General features: G+C 56.9%; 1 protein-coding gene across 1 annotated transcript in view; it reads left to right on the forward strand.

Annotated features, from left to right (window-relative positions):
• Window positions 1-17,199: 17,199 nt before the first annotated feature.
• ONECUT3 (one cut homeobox 3) overlaps window positions 17,200-27,433 on the forward strand; it is a 31,543-nt gene continuing 21,309 nt past the window's right edge. Inside the window, exon 1 of the mRNA XM_063160704.1 lies at window positions 17,200-18,229. Coding sequence (XP_063016774.1) covers window positions 17,200-18,229 — 1,030 coding nt within the window. The remainder of the gene's footprint in view (window positions 18,230-27,433) is intronic.

The following is a 27,433-nucleotide window of genomic DNA, read 5'->3' on the forward strand; positions in this document are numbered from 1 at the left end:
AAAAGAATATTATGTTTTTTGGGGGGTTACAGGATTTTACATTAAAACTATGACACAGTTACACCAGGAGAAACCTGGAGCAGCTCCAGGTGTTTAATTGGTGCCACCTGGGCATGGGCAGGTGGAGCAGCATCCATCCCTTGGGGTGGGATCCTGGTCCTCCCTGAGGCAGCAGCTCCTCAGCTGGGAGACAGCAGGGGCTGGAGGCTTCACTGTGCACGGAGATGGAGCTGGAAATTGAGGACATTTAAAGAAATTGAGGAGAGAACAGGTAAAACTGAGGCACAGAGAGCAGGAGATGGAGAGTCCTGAGCGTGGGGGGCTCCTCACTGCAGGGAGGGGAAGGAAAAGGGGGTGGAGATGCTGCAGGAGGAGGCACAGTGTTGGATTAAATCCATTTTTGATTTAGAGATGGGGTAACTGAGAGGTGTTTTAAAAACTTTTATTCTATTTTCAGTCTCCTGAGAAGGGTGAGACAATGTTCACATTATTATCTGTATTATCTGTGATAATTCACACCATCACAATCAGAAGATAGTTGTGGCAGAAGATTGTGTCTAATCTCTCCCCTGTTCAAGAGAGAGAGGGAAATGTAGGAAAAGGATTTGTAGGGAATTCTCAAAGCCTGACAGAAAGCTCACACTGTGTGCATCTGTATGTAAACTTCCTATCAAACTTTCAAAATTCTCTACAAATCCATTTCCTACAGCATGGGAGCAATGGAGTGGAGAGGAGACAAGGACAGGGACAAGGACAGGGCAGGGACAAATACAGGGACAGGGCAGCAGGTTTGATGTGCCCATGGGGTGCTTGTTCCCCAGGCCCTTGGGCTGCAAAGGGCTGGGCACTGCAGCCCTGAGTAGAGAGCAGCTGGAAAAGCCCAAGCAATTGAGGGGTTTTGTAAAATTGAGACACTTTTCCCAGTGACTGGGACCTGCCAAGTCAAGTTTTTGTCACTTGAGTTAGTTTGGGCTTTTCCTTGGTCTCAGCCACACATTTCCTTTACAGTCATGTCCTTCAAGTTCGGTGATGTCCCCCAAAATCCCCCCTTCCTTCCTGGGCTTCTTTCTTTGACCTCGGAGCCCTTGATCACTCCAGACTTGTTCCACTTCCAGACTCAGCAAACAAAGCCTCTCACAGCCAAGGCCAGCTTTGCTGCTTCCTTTTCCTCAGCATCCCACAGCTCTGGACAAGTCCTTCCAGCTCTTTGCCAGCTGTGCTGCCTGCCCTGCCGTCTCCAGAGGGGTCATTTCCCTGCTCCCAGCCCCTTCCCCAAGGCTGGCCTGGCTTACATCTCCCTGCCAGGTTAAACCTCCCCTTTCCTGCCCTGCAGATCTGCAGGAGATTCCACCTGAAGTCCAAACTCCTGGATGTTCTCACTGCCTCAAATGGACAGCTCTGGACATGAGGCTGTCCCTGGAAAAACTCCAAGTTTTCCATCATGACTTCCACACCCCATCCCTGGAAATGTCCAAGGCCTGGCTGGACGGGGCTTGGAGGCCCCTGGTCTAGTGGAAGGTGTCCATGGCACAGGGATGGAACTGGATGAGCTCTGGTGTCCGTCCCAACCCAAACCAGTCTGGGATTCCATAAAAATTCCTTTTGAAAGACTTTGCCATTGAGTTTTGGCCATGCCCAGGGAAGCTCAGGGGAGCTGGGAGCCACATTCACCATGTGTGTCCACAGGTCACTGCCCTCCAAAGCCAACCTGGAATTTCAAGGCAGGGACTCTTTCCCCCTCCAAACCCTCCCAGGCTGAGAAGGAAGTGATATTCTGACTCTATTTTTCTATCAATAAAGTTTATTGTCCTTTTCTCCCAAACCCTTCAGCAATTAAAAAAAAAAAAAAAAGAAGAAGAGGAGGAAGAAGAAGACAAAGGGAGTTGATGTTTGACTGCTGGGCTATCACTTAAGTCCTTGTTCCTGTTTACTCAGGACTTATTAGAGCTCATTCAATGCCTATAGCATGGCTGGATCAATACCTGCTGGGAGCAAGAGAGATTCCGCTTGGCCACTGTAGCCCATGTTGCAGAATTGATCTGCTTGGCTGCTGCAATCTGAAAATCCATCTTTTTGCGCTCCCTGCCTCTCTCTGCCGCGGGTTGCTAAGCAACAGGGGCTCCTTGGGATGGCCATTGGCCAGCACCGTGGTCCTCCCTGGTCACTTGGCCACTTTGGGCTGCGAGTCCTCCTCCAAGGCTGGCTCCGGGTGCTGGGGAGGTGGGGAAAGGGCAGGCAGGAAGGGAAGGGGCTGGGGGGGTGGCGAGAGGAGGGACGAGGAGAAAAGGGAAATCGATATCACCTCACATTTAACCTTTCTTTAAAAAAAAAAAATCTTTGAGAAAACTCTATTGACCCATTCCTTATCACTTCTCGCCACCGCAGCCTCTGCACCAGCTCTGCCGCCTCTTTTTGGGGCTCAGCACACTCCTGTCCTCCCTTCTCCCCGTGTCCCTCACCTTGGCTGGACACAAAGTTATGCCAGGTTAGCTAAAGGTGTCTTTTTAAACTGATTTCATTAAACTGGGGCAAAACCTTTGTGCGGATGTACTGGGATCAATGTAAACCCCATTTGCATCGATTTCGCTTCGCTTTGGTAAAGGAATCGAATTATACAAACCAATACCAACCTGCTTTAAAATGATTTAAGAGTGTCTACACAAGACCAATTTTGGCTTGCAATTTTGTGTGTAGACAAGGTCCATCCCTCCTCCCAAAGAGCCCTTCATTAGGCAAATCCTAATGGCCACAGGAGGCTCGGAGCTCTGGCTCCCATGGCCTCCCCAACAGCCAAGCCTTTGCAGCTCATCCTAAAAGCTGTGTCCAGGTTCTGCTGCTCCTCCACCAGATGCAGATCAGGGCTGGGGAGGTGCTTTCCCAGGTGCTGCAGAGTGTTTGCTGTGCAGGTATTGATGCTGCTCTGGCTCCACCTGCTCCAGATGGAGGCACCTCCTGTGTGTCTGCTACTGCAGTGCCTGCAAGAAATCACATTTAGAGCCCAAACTGCTCCTACCAGGGTTTGCGACCCTTGTTTTGTGGTTATCTCACGTGGACAGAGGACAGAGGGGTCAGTACTGGACCACAGGGGCTCCAAAGTGGGTGTTTCCCCTTGGGAGGCACCCATGGGAGTGGCTTCATTTCCACGAGGGCAGGTGGGCTCTCACAAGAGCTGGGAGAAGCCACATTTCTGTGGGCTCATCCAACCCAACCCTTTGCTCCACTCCCACAGGAGGTAACTCACACCCATGGATGCTCCCCAGGTGGAAAATGAGCTCAGAGCTGGCTTGGGGGGGTTCTGATCCCAACCCTCAGCTTTGGCACAACTCCAGTGAAGCCCAGGGTCCCCCAGTGGCACACCCACACTGTCACTGGGCCAGCTGCTCCCTGGGTCACCCCTTTGATTAATTTGGGGGTTCAACACTCAATTCTGAGGCTCTGCATCACAACATTTCCTGGTCAAACTGTGATGAGAAGCTTTTTCCTTTTTCCACAATGGCCTGCCTCACATCTGGGTGGGCTCTGGCTCTCAGTGGAGACAAGAAACCCACCTGAGGGGCTTTGATCTGAACCCCTGAACGCTGTGGGCAGCTTCAGGGACCCTCCTCTGACCTTCAGCCCAGGGAAGAAGCAGCAGAGGACATGAGTGTTATTATCCCATCTTAAAGATAGATTATTCTCATATTTTAAAGATATATTGTTGTACTGAAAGATAAATTATTATCTTAATGTAGATTAAAAATTCCAGCAGTTTTTCATCCTGAAGAGCTGAGCATAACTCAGGCCAAGGCAGTTACTCAGATTTTACACCCAGACATCCAGGCAGGGTTGAATTCCCCATTCTGGGTGGCCAAAGAAAGCAAATCCTTTGTTGTGAGGAGTCCTCCTGACTCTGCTGCTGCAATTTTCTCCTTCTCTGCAGTTCCCTTTTGGAATTTTCTTGTCCTACACTGATTTTTTTTCAGCCAGAGGAAGGGCAGGACACAAACCTTGGAGGACAAGTTGAGAGCCCTATTGATGCAGGTCTCTGTCCCTGGGAGCCTCTGAAGCCTTTCCACACCAAGCAGAGGTCGGGGACACTCCAAAAGTTTGAAAAATCAGAAAAAATGTCACTTCAGCAACAGAAATCCTTCTTCCAAAAGAGCCACTGCTTCCTGAAATCTCCTTTTTCAAACATTTAATTTTGAAAGAACAGGAGTCATCAGAATATTCCCCTTCAGCATTTCCAAGGGAATCATTTTCCTCTTCCAGCCCTGCGTGATTTTGTTTTTGTTTTAAAATCATGATTAATTTACACTAAAAGGCAATTTGAAAAACCGCCCAAACTTAAATTTAGCTGCTACTCTAAAGCCTGTCAGAACCCCCTGCCTTGATTGACAGTGTCTGTTACAGCTGGGATTTCTTTATTCCATTTCTTGGGGGTTTTTTTCTGATTGACAATGTCTGTAATGGCTGGTATTTCTTTATTCCATTTCTTGGGGCTTTTCCTATGTGAGGACATTCAAATTCCCATAAATCCTCACAGAAGGAGGATCTGTCAGATCCCAAACCCCTTCCCCAAATTCCCAGGGGGCTGAAGCAGGTATTTAGAGGCTGTCATGAATAGCAACCCTTCCTCCAATGGGGCAGTGATTTCCCTCTTCCCACTGGGATTTTTGGGATATTTTGTTTTATACACACGGTAATGGCTGCTGAATGATCACTGGGAAAAATGTGTATTTTATGATTCACAAATATTAAAATGAATATTAAATGTGTTGTGTTAGAAAGTGATGCTGTATTAATTCTCTTAAGTAGAGTGTTAAATACAGTTTTCGGTTATAACAAAATGTTAAAATAGAAACGATGCTATGTAGGATACTTTTTTTTAAAGAGAGGACTTGCAGCAAGGTAGCAGCCACAGGACACCTGAATCTTTCAGAGAAAGAGAATTTATTGTTCCATTGTCAGAAGAAACGAACTTCTTCCTGCCTTGCTCAGCCCTGAAGACACTGTTAGGATTCAGAGGAAGAAGTTGACACTGACCAGACAGAATCCTGTGTTTGAATGGAATTTATGCATCATGTATGAGGTGTATGAATATGCAACAGGCTGTTGTTTAAAGGGTTAATCCTCTGTTAACTGTGCCCTTTTTTGGGCTCATGCTGCCCAGAAAAAGGTACCCGGACTGTCCATAATTCTTTGTTTCCATTGTCTCATACTGTCCTAATCCAAATTGTTGAAAATCATTATTACTCTAATTATATTACCGTTTTTATAACCATTTTATTACTATTAAACTTCTAAAATTTTAAAAACAAGCAGTTGGCATTTTTCACACTTCCCTTCCCTTCCCTTCCCTTCCCTTCCCTTCCCTTCCCTTCCCTTCCCTTCCCTTCCCTTCCCTTCCCTTCCCTTCCCTTCCCTTCCCTTCCCAAACCTTCCCTTCCCTTCCCTTCCCAAACCTTCCCAAACCTTCCCAAACCTTCCCAAACCTTCCCAAACCTTCCCAAACCTTCCCTTCCCTTCCCTCATCGAGATTTCGGTTCCTCAGCCCAGGGAGCAGCTCTGATCCCTCTGAGCTGGATCCAGCATTGGTTCTGCACTGTATATTTTTCTATATGTACTTTTCTTACAGGTTAGAAATCTGTTGTTGACCCTAGCAGGTGATCTTTAGGTTTTAAAATGGTACCAAAGGCAGCCAGGCTGATCCCCTGCAGCAGAGGAGATGCTGGAACAATGGCAGAGGATAAAGGAGCCAACTCTTATCAGGGGTTAATCCAAAATTTATTTCAGGAAGTCCAAGGAGCCCCCACAAACCTCAGGGGGCTCCTGCTGAGAGGTGCCAGGGTCACATTGAAAGGGAGGTGGAAACCCAAAGTAGAAAACATTTACTGACCAATGAGTGACCCTGAGGGATGGAGGCTGGGGATGGACATTTAGGACAGGATATGGGGTGACACCTGGGGGTGACCCTTGGCCTCTGGCTGATCACCTGGATGGAAAGTTCTGGATGGAGGGGATGGGATGGTGAGGGACTGACAGAGAGCCAGGGTGGGGATTTGGGGATGGATGATCTCAGCAAAGGAAAGGGATCACAGAGGTAGAGGGAGGGGACACAATCTGAGGAAAATAAGGAGATACAAAGACAAAACCATTATAAAACATAAAAACTCACTACAACACACTTCACTAATCAGCCCCTCACAAATCACCCTCCCTGGGCTCTGTGAGGACTCCCCATGCCCAGAGCAGGGCTGGACAAGACCATTAACTGATTTTTGCTTTCACTTAGAGCTGCAGCATTGATGGCCCTGCTCGATATCTGACAGGCTCTGAGCTGGCCCCGAGAGCTGAGCAGCATCTCAGGAAAACATTCCTGGTCCTGCCTGCCACTGAACCCCCCAGGGCTGATCCTCAGAATCCTCCAGACAGGGTGGGTGCTCCCCTGGGCTCCCAACCAGCTTCTCCCAGATCTCTGGGTCTGAACAGCTCCAGATGGATCCAGGGGGCTGGGGCTGGCTTTGGTTCCTGCCTCGAGCCCCTCGTGGTGTCCCCACTGTGGCCATCCCTGCCCCAGCCTCCCCCTGACTGCCATGGGCACCAGTCCAGGTTTCATCAGGAGGTGGTGAAGGTGTCCATGGCCTCAGGAATTGCTGCAGGTTTGAGCCTGGGATGTGGATTCTGTAGGAAGAGAGGGAGGTGACATCTGGGGACAGAATTCCCCCAGTCCCCTCCAGTGAGACCATCAGGGGTGAAGCTTAACCAGGGGCTTGGCTTAAAAACTGGAGATGTTCACCTGGACAGGAGAAGGCTCCAGGGACACCTCAGAGCCCCTTTTGGGGCCTGAAGGGGCTCCAGGAGAGCTGCAGAGGGACTGGGGACAAGGCCTGCAGGGCCAGGACACAGGGAATGGCTCCCACTGCCACAGGGCAGGGCTGGGTGGGAGATTGGGAATCAGGAATTGTTCCCTGGCAGGGTGGGCAGGCCCTGGCACAGGGTGGCTGCCCCTGGATCCCTGGCAGTGCCCAAGGCCAGGCTGGACAGGGTTGGAGCACCCTGAAGGTGTGCCATTGCATGTGCCATGGCAGGGGTTGCCCTGGTTGAGCTTTAAGGTCCCTCCCAACCCAAACCCTTCTGGGATTCTCTGAGAACATCAAGGAGAGGGAGGAAGAGGAGGGCTGCAAATGGGAAGGAGAGAGACCCTTGACAACATGAAATTATTCATTTTGCAGAAAAGAAAATTCATTCTACATTTGAGGAGAAACATTGAATATTTTATTCTTCAGGCCCTGTTTCTAAAAGTTCCTGTTCCCTTGCAAAGCCCCTGGACACCTGAGAGGCCCCTTTCAAGTTCACTTGGAAGGTTGGGGGAGGAAACAGAAGCTTCACCTTCCCAAGGAGATGAGTTTGTGGTGGATTAACATGAGACAAGTGCTGGGAAGTTGAGCCCACAGGCAGAGATCCCCCTGGCAGGGTGGGCAGTGATGGATGCAGGGAGTGGCACTGCTGAGCCCCCTTCATGGGCTCAGTTCAGCTGGAAAAGCTCTCAAAGATCTTCAAGTCCAACCATTCACCAGGCCCAGCTCTAAACCATGGCCCTGAGCACATCTGATCAGGGTTTTGGAGCACTTTCAGGGACGGTGGCTCCACCATTTCCCTGGGCTCCCCACGTCACAGCTGAGCCACCTGATACCTCAGGACTGAGCTTTTCTATTTTTCAGATTCTGTGCTGCTTTAGTGTGTGGGTCTGGATTTTGTATAATGGGATGGTGATCTCTGTGCACAGAGCAGGGAAACAGAAAAATTCCTGCCCAGACCCACCCACTGAAGCAGCACAGAATCTGAAAAATAGAAAAGCTCAATCCTGAGGCATCAGTGGAGGATGTCCCTGTGCCTACCGTGTGTCCCACCTGGGGCTGAGGGCTTGCCTGGGAGGTGTCCACAGCCCATGTGGGAGCAGGGGCTGACACTGTGCTCCAGGGCTCGAGGAGCTTTGCAGATCCCCAGGAGAATCCCCATGGAAAATCAGGTCATTGTAGAGCTGGGAGCCAAGCCATGTCCTGGTGGAGGTGCCCCTATGCTCCCTTTGATGTCTCAGGTTTGAGCTTTTCCATTTTTCACATTCTGTGCTGCTTTAGTGGGTGGGTCTGGGTTCATGTCAGGGGATGGTGAGCTCTGTGCACAGAGCAGGGAGACAAAACAATTCCTGCTCCAGCTGGGGACCAAGGACAAAGGATCCAAATCTCAGCCCAAGAGCACAAACACCGTGGGATGAAGAGAGAAAAACAAGCAGGGTGGGACTGCATGGGCTGGGGCTGGAATTGGACAATTAACTGCAATATGGAAATGGAGCAGAACTGATCAAAGTGAGAGACCCTGCGACCAGGTGTCCATTTTGTGACCATTTTGGGTTTTATCTTGGGTGCAGCCCCGGCTGGGCTCTTGTGCTGCCCAAGGTGGATCCATTGAGGCCTTTTAATAAATCCCTGCTTTATTCTTTAGCTCTGTCCAGTCTCAGTTCTAGCTCAGCCCTCACAAAGCATCACACCCACATGGGGACCAAGGCACCCTGAGACAGCATCTCCTCAGCAGCTGCCTCTGCCCCAGTGGGTCAAACCTCCAGTGCTGGGGGGCTCCGGGGGCTCTGGGGGGTTCCACAGAAGATCTCCAGGGTGGCTGGATCTGGAACTCCTCTCTCCCAGCTCAGCTCCCTGTGAATATCAGAGCTGTTGCTCCAGGTCTGCGATGCTTTTCCAGCTTCTCTTTCCTCTCCACTCTCCTGCAGGTTTTTTTGCAGCCCTCCCCACATGATTTAATTCCCATCCCCTGGGGGTTTTCAGCCAGCACCGCCCTTTGCACTGCCCCGAGGCCTCCCTGAGGTGCCCCATGCAGGGTGCAGTGCCCAGGGAGAGGCAGAGCTGTGGCACAGCCCGGACAGCCGGGTGGCCCCGGCTCTGTTTGCACTGGATTATTCAGCCAGGAGCCTCCGTGTCCAGAGCACACGTGTGAGCACAGCCCTTTACAAATGAAGAGCAGGAAACAAAAACTTCATCCATTAACATAATGACAGGTATTTCCCTGTTCTTAAGCCAGGCCTGGCCGAGCAAAACACTTAAGTACATGATTAATTTGAAGTCTAAGAGACTTAAGCACATGCTTAAGTGTTCTGCAGCCCCGGACCTAACGACAGAGGTTTCCACAGAGCAATCCGTGCTCCCGACTTGTTCCAGTGGCGCTCAGATGTATGGATTAAGGGTGCCATAAACAGTTGAGATATTCTGTTTAAACAATCATTTGTTGACAAGACTATTCTAAGCCCATCGAATCCCTAAGTGATAGATGTATGTTGTCTCTCTGAGTCTCATGCTGTATCAGCCATTGATTTTTTTCCTGCCTGGATGCTAAGGTAACCTTTACCTGAGAGCTTAGGCAGAAAGCCCTGGGTGTGTGCTCACCTCGCCGGCTGTTTGCACGCCTGGGCTCAGCTTTGCGCTTAGGCTCGGGCTTTGAGCCCGTGCTGGTGGCACAAAGTGCCCCGGGGGATGGAGGAGCAGCCCTGGTGCTGCACCGAGCCTGGGAATGGCTCTGAGATCTTCCCCTCTCCTCCAAAGGTTTTTCCAGGCTCTCCCTCCAGCCCAAATCATGGCTCGGGGTGGTTCCTCAACCTCCAGGGAGCTGCGATCTTGTCCTACAGTCCCTGTCCCCTCTCAGCATCCACTTCTGGAGATATTTCCCTGCAGAGCTCACAGGTGCCCCGCTGGTTCCATCCCCGTGTGCCGGGACACCCTTCTTGGAGATCTGTTTTAATCACATTTATACACTTTAACCAGGGGAAGGAATCTATTGACAGTCTGTCTTCACATTTCTGTCAATTCTTCCGGAGACATCATTAAATCCGAGAGTGGATCTTAATTTAACGTGTTAGCTAACGGGTTATTTAATTAGTTTTCAATAACCCCCAAAAAAGTGGGGGGTGGGGAAACGGGCTGAGTATTAAGGGGAGAAAAAAACCCCAGCAAAGCAGAGAGCAGGATGATGAACACATCCAGGTTTCCCGGACCTGCAGAGAAATTGTCTCCTCAGCCCCTTCGCCCCTTCTCTCTCTCAAGAAAGAGCCATGTTGCGTTTTCCCCCTCTCCCCACTGTGTTCAATAATAAATGAAAATGGTAAAAAGCAATTCATACACAGGCTAAGCGTCTGGATTTATTATCAAGACAATTACACCGAGGAGAATTCCCGGAAAATTACTCTTCGAAGTCTTTCTCTGGCACCCCCTCCCAGTTTGGATAAATACAGCAGCAATTACTGCTGCGGGGGAGAGCAGCTCAGGGCCGAGGGGTGCCAGCCCCGAGTGCCCCAGCCCGGCTGGCTCTTGGGTGGCATCTGCCCCCGGGGGTGGCTTTGTCACCGGGGGGGGTGGCAGGGGTCGGTGGGATGGGGTGGGTTGGGGGCATTTCCCTGGGGCGGGTCCGTGCACTGGGGATTGTTCTGGTGACCAGGGATGGCAAACCCGGGTGGGCGAGGGGCATCCCGACCTGCAGGAGCCCCCTGCCTGTCCCCCGGGACAGCTTGCTCTGCCTGGGGGTGGCAGCTCCCTGCCTTGTCCCCGCTGATTGCTGCTTCCCCTCGTCCCCATCCCCGCCTTGTCATCACCCTGCATCGTTTCCCGTTTTCCTTATCCCGTCCCTGCCGTGTCCCCTTCCATCCTCACCTCATCCCTTCCCTGTCTCCTTTCCCATTTTCCCTCAGCAGTGCCTGTCTCTGTCCCTGCCTGTCCCTTCCAGCTTCATTTCCCATTTTCCCTCACCCTCACCAGTGCCTCTGTCCCTGCCTGTCCATCCCGCCTTCATTTCCCATTTTCCCTCACCCTCACCAGTGCCACTGTCCCTGCCTGTCCATCCCGCCTTCATTTCCCATTTTCCCTCAGCAGTGCCTGTCTCTGTCCCTGCCTATCTATCCCAGCTTCATTTCCTATTTTCCTTGTCCCGTCCCCTTCCATCCTCGCCTTGTCCCTTCCCTGTCTCCTTTCTCATTTTCCCTCATCAGAGCCTTTCTCTGTCCCTGCCTATCCATCCCAGCTTCATTTCCCATTTTCCCCCAGCCCAGCCTTTCCTGCCCCCAGCGCTGCCTCCCTCGGCTCCTCCCGCAGGCCGGGCCGGTGGCTGCAGCCCCGGGAGGGGTTCCCCGGTACCCCCGTACCCCCACACCCCGGTACCCGGTACCTGTTGCGGAGCTGAGCCCCCGGACCGGACCGGGACTCGCCCAAGGCCCTCTCTGCCTTCCCTCTGCCCTCGGCAGCGGGGAGAGAAGCGTCCAAAGCCGGGATCTTGACAAAAAGCAGAGACGGCTTCTCCCGAGCCAGGTGAAGAGACAAGAAAATATCTGCGGGAAACAGAGAAGCACAAGGGGAAATTAAAAAAATATTGTATGTACTTTAAAAAAATCGCATTTATATAAAATAAATCCTCTCGCTTTCTATGTATATTTTGTATAGGATATAGATGGTCTGTATTGTGAATAAAATGACTGCATCAGGCTCGCGTGCTGGAGATGCACGGGGGATGCAGCACGGCAGAAAACTCCCGGTTCCTCCCGTTCCCTCAATGTTTCACCGGCCCCGGTTTCTGCCTCCGACTCCCCGAGCCCCCGAGAGCTTTTGGGGCGCTCGGAGACGCGGGTTTGAAGGGCTCCAAAACGCAGAAGGAGCAAAAAGCGGCAGAAGGCAGAGCAGAGGGAACAAGGAGGTCCCGGAGCTCTGGGGGACACCCGCGGTCCCGTCCCGTGGATCACGGGCGAGCTCGTTCCGTGTCCCCGCTTTGGGGACACCCGCACCCCAACCCGGCCCGGGGACAGCCGGGCCTGAGCGGGGAAAGGCAGAGCGACAACGGGAGGGAGGGGGGAAATTAAGCGGGAAAAAATTAAATAAAAATTCGATTGTATAATTTTTATATCTCGCAGCTGGGCGAAATCCCAGAGATTTTTTTCCTCGCTTTCCCCCAAAAGCTCCGAAGGGGTCGAGCCCTCTCCGTGCCGCTGCCAGGTGTAAAGTTCCGCGGTGCTCTGCGGGGAACTTTAGAAAACAAATCGCGGCTCAAAGAGGCTCCCGGAGACTCCGGGGGGTGTTGGAGGTGCGGGGGCAGCGGGGGGGACCCGGACCCCGCTCCCCGGCCCGGCTGGGATCGGAACCCCGGGGGCGCCCGGCCCGGCCCGGGATGCGCTGCAGCTCCGCGGGGCCGCTCCGTCCGGGCAAATCCTGCGGGGCTCACATCGAAAAGTGACACGGCCCGTCCTCAAACCGCCCCTCCGGCGCGAAATCGAACGGGAACCCCCCCGTCCCCGCTCCCCGCCGCCGCCGCCGCCCCGCCGCTGCTTCCCGCGGAGTTTCGAGGCCGCCCAAAGTTTCTGGATAAACGAGAAAAGTCTCCGGAAAAGCCGTGGAGGGGTCGGGTCGCCCCCCAGCTCTCCCTCGCGACCCGCTCGCCTCGCTGCCCCCCGGTGCTGCCGCTTTTCCCCCTCCCAGCCCGACCCACCGGCACCGGGGCCAGGCGGGCGGCGGAGGCGGGCGGGGAACGGGGCAGGTCCCGGCCGGACCCCGCTCCGCTCCTGGCCCTAAAAACCCTCCGGGCCGGATCTGTAGAGAGAATGAAAAATTTCACCCGGGTAGAGCATTAAAAAAATTCTATTCAATCCCGCCAAAGGGAAAGGGAAAGGAAAAGAAGTTGGGAGGGGTGGGGAAAGGGCCTGATCTTGCAGCTAAAACTGTCTTAAAAATTAAAAATAAAATCATAAAAAAAAGCCTGCGAGGGCGCAGATCTCGATGATCGGCCGAGGGGAGCCGGGATTTTAAGCAGAGGAAGCGCTCGGTGGGGAAAGGGCCGGAGTTTTTTCTCGGCTGGATTCCTTCCCGGGGCGCAGCAAACCACAGTGCAACGCGCCTGGGCGCCGCCGGCAGCGTGGGGAAGGGAAAATCGCACCCGAACGGGCGGGACGGGGAGGGAATTGAGCAGGAATCGCGGGGCTGGGCCGGCCCGGGGGGAGCTGAGCCCGCGGAGGGGGCGCGGAGGGGACAGCGGGGTCTGGGGGTGCGGTCCCCCCATTGCCACCCCCGAGCGGTTTTCTCCATATCCCGCTGTAATGACCCCAAATCCAGGCGGAACTTTTCCGGCGTGGCTGGGTTTTTTCCTGCTTTGTTTTGTTTTGGAAGCGAAAGCGTTTGAATCCCCTTCAAGAACCGGTATCAAAGAGTCTTTTTTTAAACGCTATTGATTGCAAAAGTCTTATTTAAACCAACACATTTTAGTTTCTCACATTTTAAAACATCATCTGGGGCCCATTGTATGGAAAATCGATTAGCAGGAATTGCCACGCTCTTTGCCTCCCGCTTGATTGTTGGAAAATCGAGACATCCATAGGCAAAGGCTGGGCTGGGGAAGGTTTGGAACCGAAATGAAAGGGTTTGCGAGGGATCTATAGGCACTAAATAATTCACCTGCCAGGCGATGGTGCTGTTATTTTGAAGCCTTAAAGAACTTTAGGGAACTTTTTGACTCCCGGCGGGGTGCTCGGAGCCGCTTTCCGGCTCTTTTTCTTCCCTTGCCCGGTAAAACCGGAGGTTTGGCCGGTGCCCGGTGCCTGCTCGGCAGCAGCACCGCCCGAGGTGCGGCCCCTCCGCTGGGGCTGGTCCTGGCCGGGGCGTTTGTGCCTTCGCGCTGCTCCTAAGTGCAATGAGGAAAAAAAAAAAAATAAAGAAAAACAAACCAGATTTGAGCTCAAACCAGCCCTGGAGCGGCGGGCACGGTATGGGCAGGGCACCGGCAGCAAAGCTCGAAACCTCCCCAAGAGCCCGCACGGCCCGGGGGCAGCGGGGCAGGGACGGGACCCCGAGAGCAGCTCTGGAAGCTGGGGGGGTTGGGGAAGGGGCTACGGCGTCGCTGCGGGGATGTGGCGGGGCTGGGGGGGGGTTGGGGGCTGCCCCGACCCCCGCGCCCCCTCCCCGCACTCACCGCTCCGCGCCCCGGTGCCCGCAGTGCCCGCAGTGCCCGCAGTGCCCGCAGTGCCCGCGGTGCCAGCGGTGCCCGGCCCCGCTGCGGAGGAGCAGAGGGAAGGGAATTAAATAGGGAGAGGGAGCTCGGGAAGAAAAAGGTGGCGAGGGAAGGGATCAATAGCATCCAGCTGGCGAATGGAGCCGGGGCCTCTCCCCCTCGCCGCGTCCCGGCCCACGGCCGGAGCCTCTGGGCGCTCCGGGGGCTTCCCCCGGTTCGGAGCCGCCGCTCAGGCAGCGAACCCCGCGGAGCCCGGCCCGGAGCCCGCTCGGCAGCCCGGGCAGCTCCCGCCGCCTCCCCGCGGCCCGGCCCCCGTGTCTCGGTGCCTCTCGCCCTAATGATATTGCATCGATCGGGGAAGGGCCGGGGGGGCGGGAGGGGGGCGCGGGGCTACCGCATCACTCAATTATGTCGCACTAATTACTAAAAAGTCTCTCTCTTTTTTGCCGTTTGCTCGGTGCGGGGCTCGGCGGAGGGCAGAGTCCGGCGCCCGTCCCGGGGGGCTCCCGGTGCTGCGGGCCCGGCGGGGCCGGGGATGGAGGGGGCGTGGGGAGCCCGGCCCGGGGCCGCGGTGCGGGACGGCAGCTGCAGGGATAGATCTATCGATGGGCGGTCGATGCGCTATCGCCATTATTACACTCAATGAAACCCTTCCAGACGCGGATGCTTCATCCCTGGTTTGTTCCCCACCTCCTCCTCCTCGCCGCTCACCTCGACACCTCGGCACTGCCCGGCTCCAAGCCCCCTGCTCATCCCTGCCCCGCTCCGAGCCTTCCCTTGCCCATCCCTGCCCAGCTCGGAGCCTTCCCTGTCCATCCCCGCACAGATCCGAGCCTCCCCTGTCCATCCCCGCACAGCTCGGAGCCTTCCCTTGCCCATCCCCGCACAGATCCGAGCCTCCCCTGTCCATCCCTGCCCACCTCCGAGCTTTCCTCTGCCCAGCTCTCAGCCTTCCCCTGCTCACCCCTGCACAGCTCCGAGCTTTCCCCTGCCCAGCTCCGAGCTTTCCCCTGCCCATTCCTGCCCAGCTCCGAGCCTTCCCCTGCCCAGCTCTGAGCCTCCCTGTCCATCCCTGCCCAGCTCCGAGCTTTCCTCTGCCCACCCCTGCCCGGGTCCAGGCTTCCCTTCCCATCTCTGCCCCTTTGTCCAACTCCTGCCCGCCCCTGTCCGGCTCTGGGGCTCCCTGCCCACCCTTGGCACCTCAACTTCGCCTCTCCCCCCAATCTCTGCTGCACTCCTGACCGCGCTGTCCCTCCCTGCCCGGCTCCTGCCCATCCCTGCCCGGCTCCGGTCCCATTACCTGCCCGTAATCCCCCCCCGCCCTGCTGGTTCCCTCTCGGGGGTCCTGCTCACAGCCCCCGGCCCCTCCAGGCAGGCACAAACCGAGGGGGAGGCCAAGGGGGGCCCGGAGCCCTTCCACACCCCGGCTCCGGGGTTGCATCGCGGTGTGAGGGGCAGAAAAGGGGCGAAGGGAAGGACCCCCCTCCCCTCCGATCATCGCCTACCCTCGCTCTCACGTCCCGGGAATTTGCGGGGCTTTATTTTAATGAACTGGGCACTTAATTGACTTCCCGGAGAAGGTGCCAGATGGGATAGAAAACTATGGGATGGATGGGATGTGATGCGGTGGATGGAACGGATGGGTTGAGATGGGGTGAGGAGGCTCGAGACGGTTTGTGTTAAAAACCCTGAATTTGGACGAGATTTGGCTGAGTTACTCCCTGAGCTGGGGAGTGCCGGGTGGGTCACCACGAACACCCCTGGAAGAACCGGGCCCGGCTGTCCCGCTGCTCCCAGCTCCTCCCGGCCGTCCCCGGGCTGTGGAAGCGCCTGGAGCCCGGCGGGGCCGGGAGCGGAGCAGCCCGAGCGGGGCTGGAGGGCCCCACCCGCAGGAAGCGATGGATTTTATTTTTATTTTTTTCGGGCTGTTCAATAAAGCTTGGGAAAGCGGCATGTGCCGGCCTGGGGGAGCGGGAAAGGCCAGGATTGCCCCGGGAGCCCAGCTCGGGATAACGGGGCCGGGGCCAGCTGGAAACCGTTCTGGAAGCACAGCGAGCAGCAGCCCCTGCGGTGGCCTAAAACTGGCTCGCGTTAGCCCTTCATCCAGTCTTCCTCACCGCCTTTCCTTTACCTTCCCATTTCCCTTTCCCTTTCAATTTTCTCTTTCCATTCTCCATTTTCCCACTTCATTTTCCATTTTCCCTTCGCGTTTTCCATTTTCCATTTCGATTCATTCTTTCCCTTTCCCCTTCCTTCCTTCATTTTTTTCCTCCTCCAGCACCGCTGCTCGGGGCCCTGCAGCAGCACCGTGTGTCTCTCCAAGCGTGTCCCTGTCACTCCCCTCCTCGTGCCAAGGCCACCGAGGCAGCGCCCGCAGAGGGGCAGGGGACACGCGTGGGGACAGGGGGACACGCGTGGGGAACACCAGGGGTGCGGGACAGGATATTTGGGGTAGAAAGGGACAAGCAGGCCCTTGGGAGGGGCACGAGGCGGGCAGCGGGGGGACTGGGGGTGTTGGGCACGCTGGGGACGGGCACATCCAGGGGTGGCTGGCACAGCCAGATGTGTGCACAGGGAGCGGCCTGGGGTCGGCCAGATGTGCGGGGGCGCAGGCGGGCGCTGGGCACCCGCTGGGCACGGGGTGCGGCGGTGCGGGGAGGGTCGGCCCGGTGGCGGCGGGGTCACCGCGGGTTGGCGGTGTCACCGCGGGCCGGGGCGGGGGAAGGTGACCCGGGCGGCTCCGGGCGCGGGCGCTCCCCGCGGCACCGGGAGAGGGGCGGGGGGGGCGGCTCGGTGCGCCGGGGGGGGCGGGGCGGGGCGGCGCTGACGTCACGCCGCGGGCCAGAGCGAGGCTGCCGGGAGCCGGCGGCCGAGGCTCCGCAGCCGCCCCGCACCGAGCCCCGCGCCCCGCGCACCGCCCGCGCCCGCGCCCAGCCCCGCGCCCCCGGCCCCGCGCACGGCAGGGCGGGCGGCGGGCGCACCATGCCGGCCTGACCGCGGGGCGCGGACATCGATCCCCGGGCGCGGAGTCTGAATTAATCCGGGCAGCCGGCGCGGGGAGGGGGGGCGGCGGTGGAGGAGGAGGAGGAGGAGGAGGAGGCGGCGGCGGCGGCGGGGGGGTGGGGGAGGAAGGCAGCGAGCGAGCGGGCGAGGCAGCGGCAGAGCCCGGCGGCCACCATGGAGCTGGCGATGGAGAACCTGGGCAGCCTGCACGGAGTCCCGCACTCGCAGCCCGCCGAGCTGCTGAGCCCCGCGCACGGGCGGCAGAGCTCGCACCGCAACCTGGTGCCGCACGGCCGGCCCGCCATGGTCTCGGGCATGGCCTCCATCCTGGAGGGGGGCGACTACCGCGGCGAGCACAGCCTGGGAGCCCCGCTGCACCCCGCCATGAGCATGTCCTGCGAGTCGCCCTCCGGCATGAGCCTGAGCAGCACCTACACCACGCTGACTCCCCTGCAGCACCTGCCGCCCATCTCCACCGTGTCGGAGAAGTTCCACCACCCGCACCACCACCACCACCACCACCACCCGCACCAGCGCCTGGCCGGCAACGTCAGCGGCAGCTTCACCCTCATGCGCGACGAGCGGAGCTTGGCCTCCATGGGCAACCTCTACAGCCACTACCCCAAGGACATGCCGGCCATGGGGCAGCCCCTATCGCCGCTGCCCAACGGGCTGGGCAGCCTCCACAACGCCCAGCAGCCGCTGGCCCCCTACGGCCCCGCCGGCCACTTGCCCAACGAGAAGATGCTCTCGCCCAACGGCTTCGACTCGCACGCCGCGATGCTGTCCCGGGGCGAGGAGCACCTGGCGCGGGGGCTGGCGGCGCCCAGCTCGGCCATGATGCCGCCGCTCAACGGGATGCACCCGCACGGGCACCCGCACGGGCAGCCCGGAGCGTCGCTGCTGGGCGAGCGGGAGCGCCCCGCGCCCGGCCCCGGCTCCCAGCCCGGCGGCTCCGGCCAGGTGGAGGAGATCAACACCAAGGAGGTGGCCCAGAGGATCACGGCCGAGCTGAAGCGGTACAGCATCCCGCAGGCCATCTTCGCGCAGAGGATCTTGTGCCGCTCCCAGGGGACCCTCTCGGACCTGCTGCGGAACCCCAAGCCCTGGAGTAAGCTCAAGTCCGGCCGGGAGACTTTCCGCAGGATGTGGAAATGGTTGCAGGAGCCGGAATTTCAGAGGATGTCGGCGCTCAGACTGGCAGGTAGGACACGGCACGGCTCGGCTCCTCCGGCCGGGTGGGTCAGGGGGTGCTGCGAACACGCGTGGGAACCCTCGGCGGTTCCGGGGTTGCCATCACGAACTGGGGCCGGGCCCTGGCGGTGTTACCGATCTGGTTTGTGACCTTAAGACCAATGGGAATGAATTTATGTTTAAGGTGAGTTATACCTGAGGCGACCTCCCGCTCCCCGGGCCTGCCGCTGCCCGCGAGAGATGCGGGATCGCGGCTGGAAGGAGCCCGGAGCTGCCCCTTGGCCGCCGCCCGTTCTCCTGCCGTGGGGATTTCCCTGTCGGTGCCGCCGAACCGGCCCCGTGGCCGTGGCACAACCCCGGGACTGCTCCGCCGCCGCTTCGGCCGCCGCCTCTCGGTGCCGGGGCCGCGCTCGGGGGAATCTCCGGGCCGGGGCTGCCCCCGGCAGAAGCAGCGAGCCCCGTGTCTCAATCCCCGGCTGATCGAGGGCTCTCAGCGCCGTTCCCGCGGTCCCGGGCCGGCTCTGGGCCGAGGCTGTGCTGGAGGAAGGCGCGATCTGAGCCGGGGGTGGCGGGGAAGGGACCGGAGGGTGCGACAGAGGGGACAGCGGGGCCGTGCCCGGTGCTCCCCCGCCAGCCCCGGCCCAAAGCCGCCACCCCCGGAAACACAACCGGAGCTCTTGGCTCCGCGGGGCCGAGCCGTGGCGGACAAAACACGCGTTAGTGATTTTTTAATTTATTTTTTAAGAAATCCGAGCTCCCCGTGGGGACGGGCAAAGGCACCGACGAGGACCCGCCGTTATTTATGGGGAAGAGCAGCGTTCATATGTATTTAGTGTAATTCAGTTGCTCTTTAATTAGGGCAGGGTAGTGGCATCTTTTAGTTCCAGTCGATGCCCTATTGAAAAGCACTTAATAGAATGCAAATTGTTCCTGGCTTTACAAGGTTCTGGTAAATAAAGATTTAAACACTGCCGCGATCGGCCGTTTAATGCCCCCGTTGTTGGGGCTAATTGAGCAGCGGGCTCGGGCTTCTGCCTCGCCAGAATTGGAAATAATAATGAATAATTCAAAAATAATAGGAGTAATAATAATTTAAAATATCCGTGATGGTGATGATGAAAAGGCGGCCGCAGCTGGGGGAAGCTCGGGGGGAGCCCTTTTCTCGGCCCACCTGGAGAGCTCCTTGTCCCCGGCCAGGGTCAGGGATCCCTGTCCCCAACCGGCTCGTAGGGTCCCTGTCCCTGCTGTCGCCTCTTTGCTCTCTGCACCGCCGTGGGAGATTTATTCTCCCCAAAATTATTTTTCTTCCCCGGCGCCGTTTCCCCCGCCGCCAGAGCCGCCATGTCCCCATTATTTACAGGAATCAACCCCCCAGATTTCCGGGGAACGGGGTTTGTTCATTTGCCGTCCGTGAAAACAGGAAAAAACCCACCAAGCACCAGCCCAACCCAACCTCCCGTCCCGAACCTGCCCGTGCCGCTCCGAGCTCCCCACGCGGGACCGGCACCGGGTCCGCTCCTGGAGGGGCTCGGCCGAGCCGCCCCCCGGTTCTGCCGCTTTGTTCCGGCCCCGGGCCCCGCTCGGTCCCGCTTTCGTTTCGCTCTTTCCACCCTCTCGCCCGCCCGGGCCCGGCCCTGGTTCCGCCCCAGCCCCGAGCGGCGGCTCCGGGGGAAGGGGCAGCGCTGGGGGGGCTGAGCCCGGACCCCCCGATCGGTGCCGCTGAATCCCAGCCCGAGGCCTCGGGGTGAGCCCGCCCGTCCTTTCCCGTTCCTTTCCAGGCTGGGGCCTGGAGGGCTCCCGATGGTTGCCACTTGCGGCAAGCAGGGAAGGGACCTGGGCGGCGAGAGGAATTTTTCCTTCCCAGCAAAAGGCAAAAAAGAAAAAAAATTTGTTCGACTTTTGTGCTCGTGTGGCGCGGCCGGGACACGGACTGGTACTGGTTCTGATTCTATTCCTGGTTCTATTCCTGTTTCTCTTTCTGGTCCTATTCCTCATTCTGCTCCTGTTCTATTCCTAGTCCAATTCCTATTCCTCCTTCTGCTCCTGGTTCTATTCCTATTCCATTCCAATTCCTATTCCTCGTCCTGCTCCTGGTTCTATTCCTATTCCATTCCAATTCCTATTCCTCGTCCTGCTCCTGGTCCTATTCCTATTCCTGTTCCTGGTCCTGTTGCTGTTTCTGGACCCGGTCCTATTCTTATTCCTCTTCTTTTTTTTTTTTTTTTTTTATTTGTTTTGTTCCTATTTTTGATGCCAGCCCTGGTCCCGGTCCCGGTCCCGGTCCGGGGCCGCAGGAGTCCATCTGATGGATTAGTCCGAGTCACTGAGCCGCGGATCGATGACCACGCCGGGCCCTTAGAAATGGCACCCGCCGCTTTTCTCTCCTCTTTCCAGCCCAGTTCCCCCCGTCCCGCCGCCCCTCCGCAGATGAACCATTAATTAATTATTCAGCCGGGAGATGAGGGGGCCGCAGCTCCGGCCGGCCCCCAAGGGGCTCCGCACAGGAGGAGGGGTCCCACGGAGGAACATCTGGGCAGCAGCTGGCCGTGCCCAGCCCGTCCCCTCGGGTTCATCCCCCGCTCCACATTAATCCCCACCAACTCCGCCAGGGCCCGTGGGGGACGCGGAGCTCCCACGGTGCCACTTTTGGGGGGTCCCTGCAGGTGTGTGACCCCCACCCGCTGAACCCCGGGGCTCTGGGGGAGGGAAGGCCCCGGCTCCGTCCCCGAGGGGCGATGGGGGAGCTGGGAGCGTTCCTGCGCCCCCATCCCCGCGTGTCCTCCCCACCCTGTGTGTGTCTCGCGTGGCTCTGGGTGCGCCCCCATCGCTGCCCCCTCCGTTGGGAGCCCCCTCCCCGAATTTATTCCGACGCTCAGCGCCAGGAAATTCGCCCGTGGTTATTTCTCGGGAGGGCGGCCAGGCCGTGGTGTCCCTTTGGGGCGCTCGGGGATCTCTCCTGGCGGGTTTTCCCCGGCTGTGCGTGGAATTCACCCCGCGCGTGGGGTGCGGCTGGCCCCGAGGGGCCCGGCGGCTCCTGCTGCTTTTGCATTCGCTTCTGCTTTTCCTCCTCCAACCTTTCGTTTTCTTTTTCCATTAACACTTCCACCTCCCACTCCCGTTTTTTCGTTCTTCATTTTAATTTTTTTGTTTGTTTTAACTTGTTTTTCCGTTCGTTTTCTTTCTCTTTCTTTCTTTCTTTCTTTCTTTCTTTCTTTCTTTCTTTCTTTCTTTCTTTCTTTCTTTCTTTCTTCTTTCTCTCTTTCTCTCTTTCTCTCTTTCTCTCTTTCTCTCTTTCTCTCTTTCTCTCTTTCTCTCTTTCTCTCTTTCTCTCTTTCTCTCTTTCTCTCTTTCTCTCTTTCTCTCTTTCTCTCTTTCTCTCTTTCTCTCTCTCTTTCTCTCTTTCTCTCTCTCTTTCTCTCTTTCTCTCTTTCTCTCTCTCTCTCTCTTTCTCTCTCTCTCTCTTTCTCTCTCTCTTGCCTTCTGACCTTCTTTCTTGCCTTCCTTCTTTCTTTCATTTTTCTTCCTTTCTTCCTTTTTTCCTTTCTTTCCCATTCTTTCCCATTCTTTTCCTTTCTTTCCCGTTCTTTTCCTTTCTTTCCCGTTCTTTTCCTTTCTTTCCCATTCTTTCCCATTCTTTCCCATTCTTTTCCTTTCTTTTCCTTTCTTTTCCATTATTTTCCTTCCTTTCCATTTCTTTCTTTTCCTTTCTTTTTTAATTCTCCCTTTCCCATGAATCCCTTCCCCGAACACGTCTCCACCGCAGCACAAAGCGTCGTTTTTCAACACAAACCCCAAAACCACCCCGAAACTGCCAGCACAACCGCGGGGCTGGGCCGAGCAAATGCCCGAGAGCTTTGCCAACACCAATAATTAATATCACTAATTAATACCGCGAATTAATACACAGACGTGCTAGAAAAAGCGACAAGATGGCGCTGAATAAAAAGCCGGGAAATATATAATTTTTTAAATATTTTTTTTCACGAGTTTTGTTTTAATTTCAGCCTCTTTCAAACGACTTTGGCCCAACGACGGCTCCTCCCGGCCCGCGGTCCCCGAGCACCGGGCGGCCCCGGTCCTGGCCCGGGAGAGCGGCAGAAAACCGCGCACGGTTTCGATGCTTTCGATCCGTGCGTGGCCGCAGGTGACGGGGAAAAGGCGCCGCAGCCGCGGAGAGCTCTGGAGGACTGGGAGCAAATGGGTTTTGTCGCCGTAAAATGGGCGAAAACGAGATTTTGGGGCTCCTGGCTCGCAGCGGCTCCTCCCGGCCCGGGTGAGCTGCACAGGCTGGAAATCGAAGAAAGATTCGGGGAAGGAGGCAAAGCTTTGTCCCAGCTGGGAAACAAAAAACCACCAAACCAAACCCTTAAAAGTGTGGGGGTTTTTGTTTTGGTTTGGATTATATATATATTTTTAAACTTGAATGACTTAATTTTTTTTTCTTAAATTATTATTTTATTTTGCCTTTTTTTTTTTTTTTTTTTTTTTTTTTTTTTAGCTCGTAAATATAATTGGAACGAGATGAGCTTTTTAAGGTCCCTTTTGAAGCAAGTTTTTTGGGATTTCGTGAATTAGAGGTGACTTTCTCCGCCGGTGCGGAGCAGCCACCGCCGGCATCCCCCCCGGCTGCGCGGGTGCGGCCGCTGCGCGCTGCGCTGCTCGCCCTGCGCCGTGTCCTGCAGCTCCTGGTGGTCCTCACTGCCTGAATCCCGCAGCATCTCGTGTCCCTCATTCCTGCACCCCGCAGCTCCTTGTGTCCCTCATTCCCGCACCCCGTGTCCCGCAGCTCCCGGTGTCCGTCATTCCTAAACCCCGCAGTTCCTGGTGTCCCTTATTGCCCGAACCCCGCAGTTCCTCGTGTCCTTCATTGCCTGAACCCCAGAATTCCCGGTGTCCCTCATTCCGGAACCCCGTGTCCCGCAGCTCCTGGTGTCCCTCATTCCTGAACCCCGCAGTTCCTGGTGTCCCTTATTGCCCGAACCCCGCAGTTCCTCGTGTCCTTCATTGCCTGAACCCCGGAATTCCCGGTGTCCCTCATTCCCGACCCCCGTGTCCCGCAGCTCCCGGTGTCCTTTATTCCTGAACCCCGCAGCTCTCGGTGTCCCTCATTGCCTGAATCCCGCAGTTCCTGGTGTCCCCCCACTGCCCGGCCCCGTGTCCGCATCTCCCGGTGTCCCTCAAATCCGATGCTCCTGGTGTCCCTCATTGCTGAACCCCTCAGCTCCTTGTGTCCCTCATTTCCTGTGTCCTGCAGCTCCTGGTGTCCCTCACTGCCCAAATCCCTCAGCTCCTGGTGTCCCTCACTCTTGAACCCCGCAGCTCCCGATGTCCCTCATTCCCCGTGTCCCTCATTCCCAAATCCCATATCCCGCAGCTCCTGGTGTCCCTCACTGCCTGCACCCCGTGTCCCGCAGCTCCTGATATCCCTCATTCCTGAACCCCGCAGCTCCTGGTGGTCCTCATTGTCTGAACCCCGTGTCCCGCAGCTCCTGGTGTCCCCTCATTCCCGAACCCCGTGTCCCGCAGCACCTGATGGCCCTCATTTCTGAACCCCGCAGCTCCTGGTGTCTCTCACTGCCCAAATCCCGATGCTTCTAGTGTCCCTCATTCCCGAACCGCAGTTCCTGGTGTCCCTCATTGCCCAAATCCCACAGCTCCCGGTGTCCCCCATTGCCCGAACCCCGTGTCCCGCAGCTCCTGATGGTCCCTCATTCCCGAACCCTGTGTCTCGCAGCTCCTGATGGTCCTCATTTCTGAACCCCGCAGCTCCTGGTGTCTCTCACTGCCCGAACCCTGCAGCTCCCGGTGTCCCTCATTGCCCGTGTCCAGCAGCTCCTGGTGTCCCCTCATTCCCGTGTCCACAGCTCTCGGTGTCCCTCATTGCCCGAACCCCATGTCCCGCAGCTCCTGGTGTCCCTCATTCCTGAACCCCGCAGTTCCTGGTGTCCCTTATTGCCCGAACCCCGCAGTTCCTCGTGTCCTTCATTGCCTGAACCCCGCGATTCCCGGTGTCCCTCATTCCTGCACCCCGTGTCCTGCAGCTCTCGGTGTCCCTCATTCCCGCACCCCGCAGTTCCTGGTGTCCCTTATTTCCCGTGTCCCTCAGGTCCTGGTGTCCCCCATTTCCCGTGTCCCGCAGCTCCTGATGTCCCTCATTGCCTGAACCCCATTTCCCACAGCTCCCGGTGTCCCTCATTCCTGCAACTCGCGTCCCGCAGTTCCTGGTGTCCCCCATTTCCCGTGTCTCGCAGTTATTGGTGTTCGTCATTACCGAACCCCGCAGTTCCTGGTATCCCCCATTTCCCGTGTCCGCCATTTCCCGTGTCCCGCATCTCCCGGTGTCCCCCATCTCCCGGTGTCCCTCATTCCCCGTGTCCCCCAGCTCCCGTGTCCCGCATCTCCCGGTGTCCCCCATTTCCCGTGTCCCCCATTTCCCGTGTCCCGCATCTCCCGGTGTCCCCTATTTCCCGTGTCCCGCATCTCCCGGTGTCCCCCATTTCCCGTGTCCTGCAGCTCCCGGTGTCCCTCATTCCCCATGTCCCCCATTTCCCGTGTCCTGCAGCTCCCGGTGTCCCTCATTCCCCGTGTCCCGCATCTCCCGGTGTCCCCCATTTCCCGTGTCCCCCATCTCCCGGTGTCCCCCATTTCCCGTGTCCCCCATCTCCCGGTGTCCCCCATTTCCCGGTGTCCCCCATTTCCCGTGTCCCCCATTTCCCGTGTCCCCCATCTCCCGGTGTCCCCCATTTCCCGTGTCCCCCATTTCCCGTGTCCCCCATTTCCCGTGTCCCCCATCTCCCGGTGTCCCCCATTTCCCGTGTCCCCCATTTCCCGTGTCCCCCATCTCCCGGTGTCCCCCATTTCCCGTGTCCCCCATTTCCCGTGTCCCCCATCTCCCGGTGTCCCCCATTTCCCGTGTCCCCCATCTCCCGGTGTCCCCCATTTCCCGTGTCCCCCCATTTCCCGTGTCCCCATTTCCCGTGTCCCCCATTTCCCGTGTCCCGCAGCTCCCCGCACCCTCCGCGCCTCCTCCTTATCAGCGCGGCGGGGCCGCCTCGCTCCGCCCGCGGCTGTTTTTCTGTTTGCTCCTAATCTGCGCCTCAGAAGGGGCCAATAAACCTCCCGCAGGTTAAACATTAAATGGGGTTCCTTCCCCACACCCCCAGGAAACGCGCTCCCCTCTGCCCCCCACCCGCGCCCGCGGGGCTCTGCTCCCCCAAACGCTGCTCCCCAAATCCCCCGCGGGCTCTGAGCATCGCCCCAGCCTCGGGGGCCACGCCTGGAGCTTTTCTTGCCGCCTCCTTTTAATTTGGGTTCGCGTTTTGGGTGGGTTTTTGTCGGGTTTATCTTTTTCTGGGTGTACAACACGGGGGTGATAATTTTTTTTTCCTTGTCCTGTCAATCGCCACTGAAACCATAAGGGAGAGATAACAGAGAAGAGAAAACTCTCGGAGTGACCTTTGAATCAATTTGAAAAACCTCATTTAACTGATAAGTCTTGAAAGGCCCAGAACTAATTTGAAAATACATCTATTAAAATCTCATTGCCGCTGCCTGGGAGCTGCTGGGAAGGGTGTGCGAGGCGACTTGCTGGGGTCGGGGGAGCCGGGAGAGCAGGTTTGAGCCCTGGTCAACAAAGAGATTGCAGAGCTGACTGCAAAATGATGGGGCTTAGACCAGGAGAAAAATAAGAATATTAAAAGAAAATGGGTTTTTCTCTCCCAGCTGGTGGGGAAAGGGGAGATTTACAGCATTTTCCTGCCATAACCAGGCACGAAGTCTGGGATGGCAGACAGAATATTGGATTTTTTTTTTTTTTTTTTTTTTTTTTTTCCTTCACAAAACAAATCCAATATTTTCTCATTCTGCTCAGAGGCAGCTGCAGGGCTGGGGAGCCTGTGGTTCTTTGGGGGCAGCTGTGCCCCACTGAGGGGTGAGGAGGAAGCTCTGCGCTCCCATCTCTGCGTTTTCTGCCCAGCTCCCTTGGTGCCAAAAAAGCAGAGGAAGAGGAGGGATGGTGAAGGCAGGAGAAGAGCAGAGGCAGGGCCCAGGCTCGTGTTTTCCTGCCTTGGCAATGTCCTGCCTTGCCCTGGGCATCACCTGTGTGTAAAGGAAACAAAAATCCCTGCGGGAAGCTCCTGACACAGAGAGCTCCTGGTGTGAGGCCGTTGTGGGTTGGGAGCAGGGTGGCGATGGCTGACTGGAAACACGAACACAAAAATCAGATTTAAAATGAAATAAACTCCATCAGAGCCTGGTTTGAAGGAACTGAGCCATGGCAGCTTGGTGGGGGTGTGGAAATGCTCCTCCTGCTCCAGACCTTGGGTGCAATTTGGGATGCTGGGAGAGAATCCCAGCAGGACAGGCCGTGCTCCCTGCGGGAATCGCTGCTTCCCTGGCTGGGACAGAACTGGAGCAGTCACCTTCCCCAGGACAGGAAGAGTCTCCTGAGGTTCCCTGAGGTTTTTGGAAAGGTTCTAGGAGAGAGAGGCTGACCCTGAGCAGGAATGGAGGCATTGGGCAGCTTTGATCTGCCCTCACCCCATGTCCTCCTTCATGGCTTCTTTTTTGGATTTGAGCTGAGATGTGCAAATTCCTGGAGTTTGGCAAGAAGCTGAAGCTTAAAGGAGCCCAGGATGAGTCCCATGAACCCAGGACAGTCCCATGAACCCAGGACAGTTCCATTAACCCAGGACAGTCCCATTAACCCAGGACAGTTCCATTAACCCAGGACAGTTCCATTAACCCAGGACAGGTCCCATTAACCCAGGACAGGTCCATGAACCCTGGACAGTCCCATTAACCCAGGACAGTCCCATTAACCCAGGACAGGTCCCATTAACCCAGGACAGTTCCATGAACCCAGGACAGTTCCATTAACCCAGGACAGTTCCCTTAACCCAGGACATGTCCCATTAACCCAGGACAGGTCCCATTAACCCAGGAGAGTCCCATTAACCCAGGACAGGTGCCATGAACCCAGGACAGGTGCCATGAACCCAGGACAGGTCCCATGAACCCAGGACAGGTCCATGAACCCAGGACAGGTGCCATGAACCCAGGACAGTTCCATGAACCCAGGACAGGTCCCATTAACCCAGGACAGTCCCATTAACCCAGGACAGGTCCCATTAACCCAGGACAGTCCCATTAACCCAGGACAGGTCCCATGAACCCAGGACAGTCCCATGAACCCAGGACAGGTGCCATGAACCCA

The sequence above is a fragment of the Melospiza melodia genome, chromosome 7 (assembly GCF_035770615.1).
Source record: "Melospiza melodia melodia isolate bMelMel2 chromosome 7, bMelMel2.pri, whole genome shotgun sequence".
Taxonomy (NCBI): domain Eukaryota; kingdom Metazoa; phylum Chordata; class Aves; order Passeriformes; family Passerellidae; genus Melospiza; species Melospiza melodia.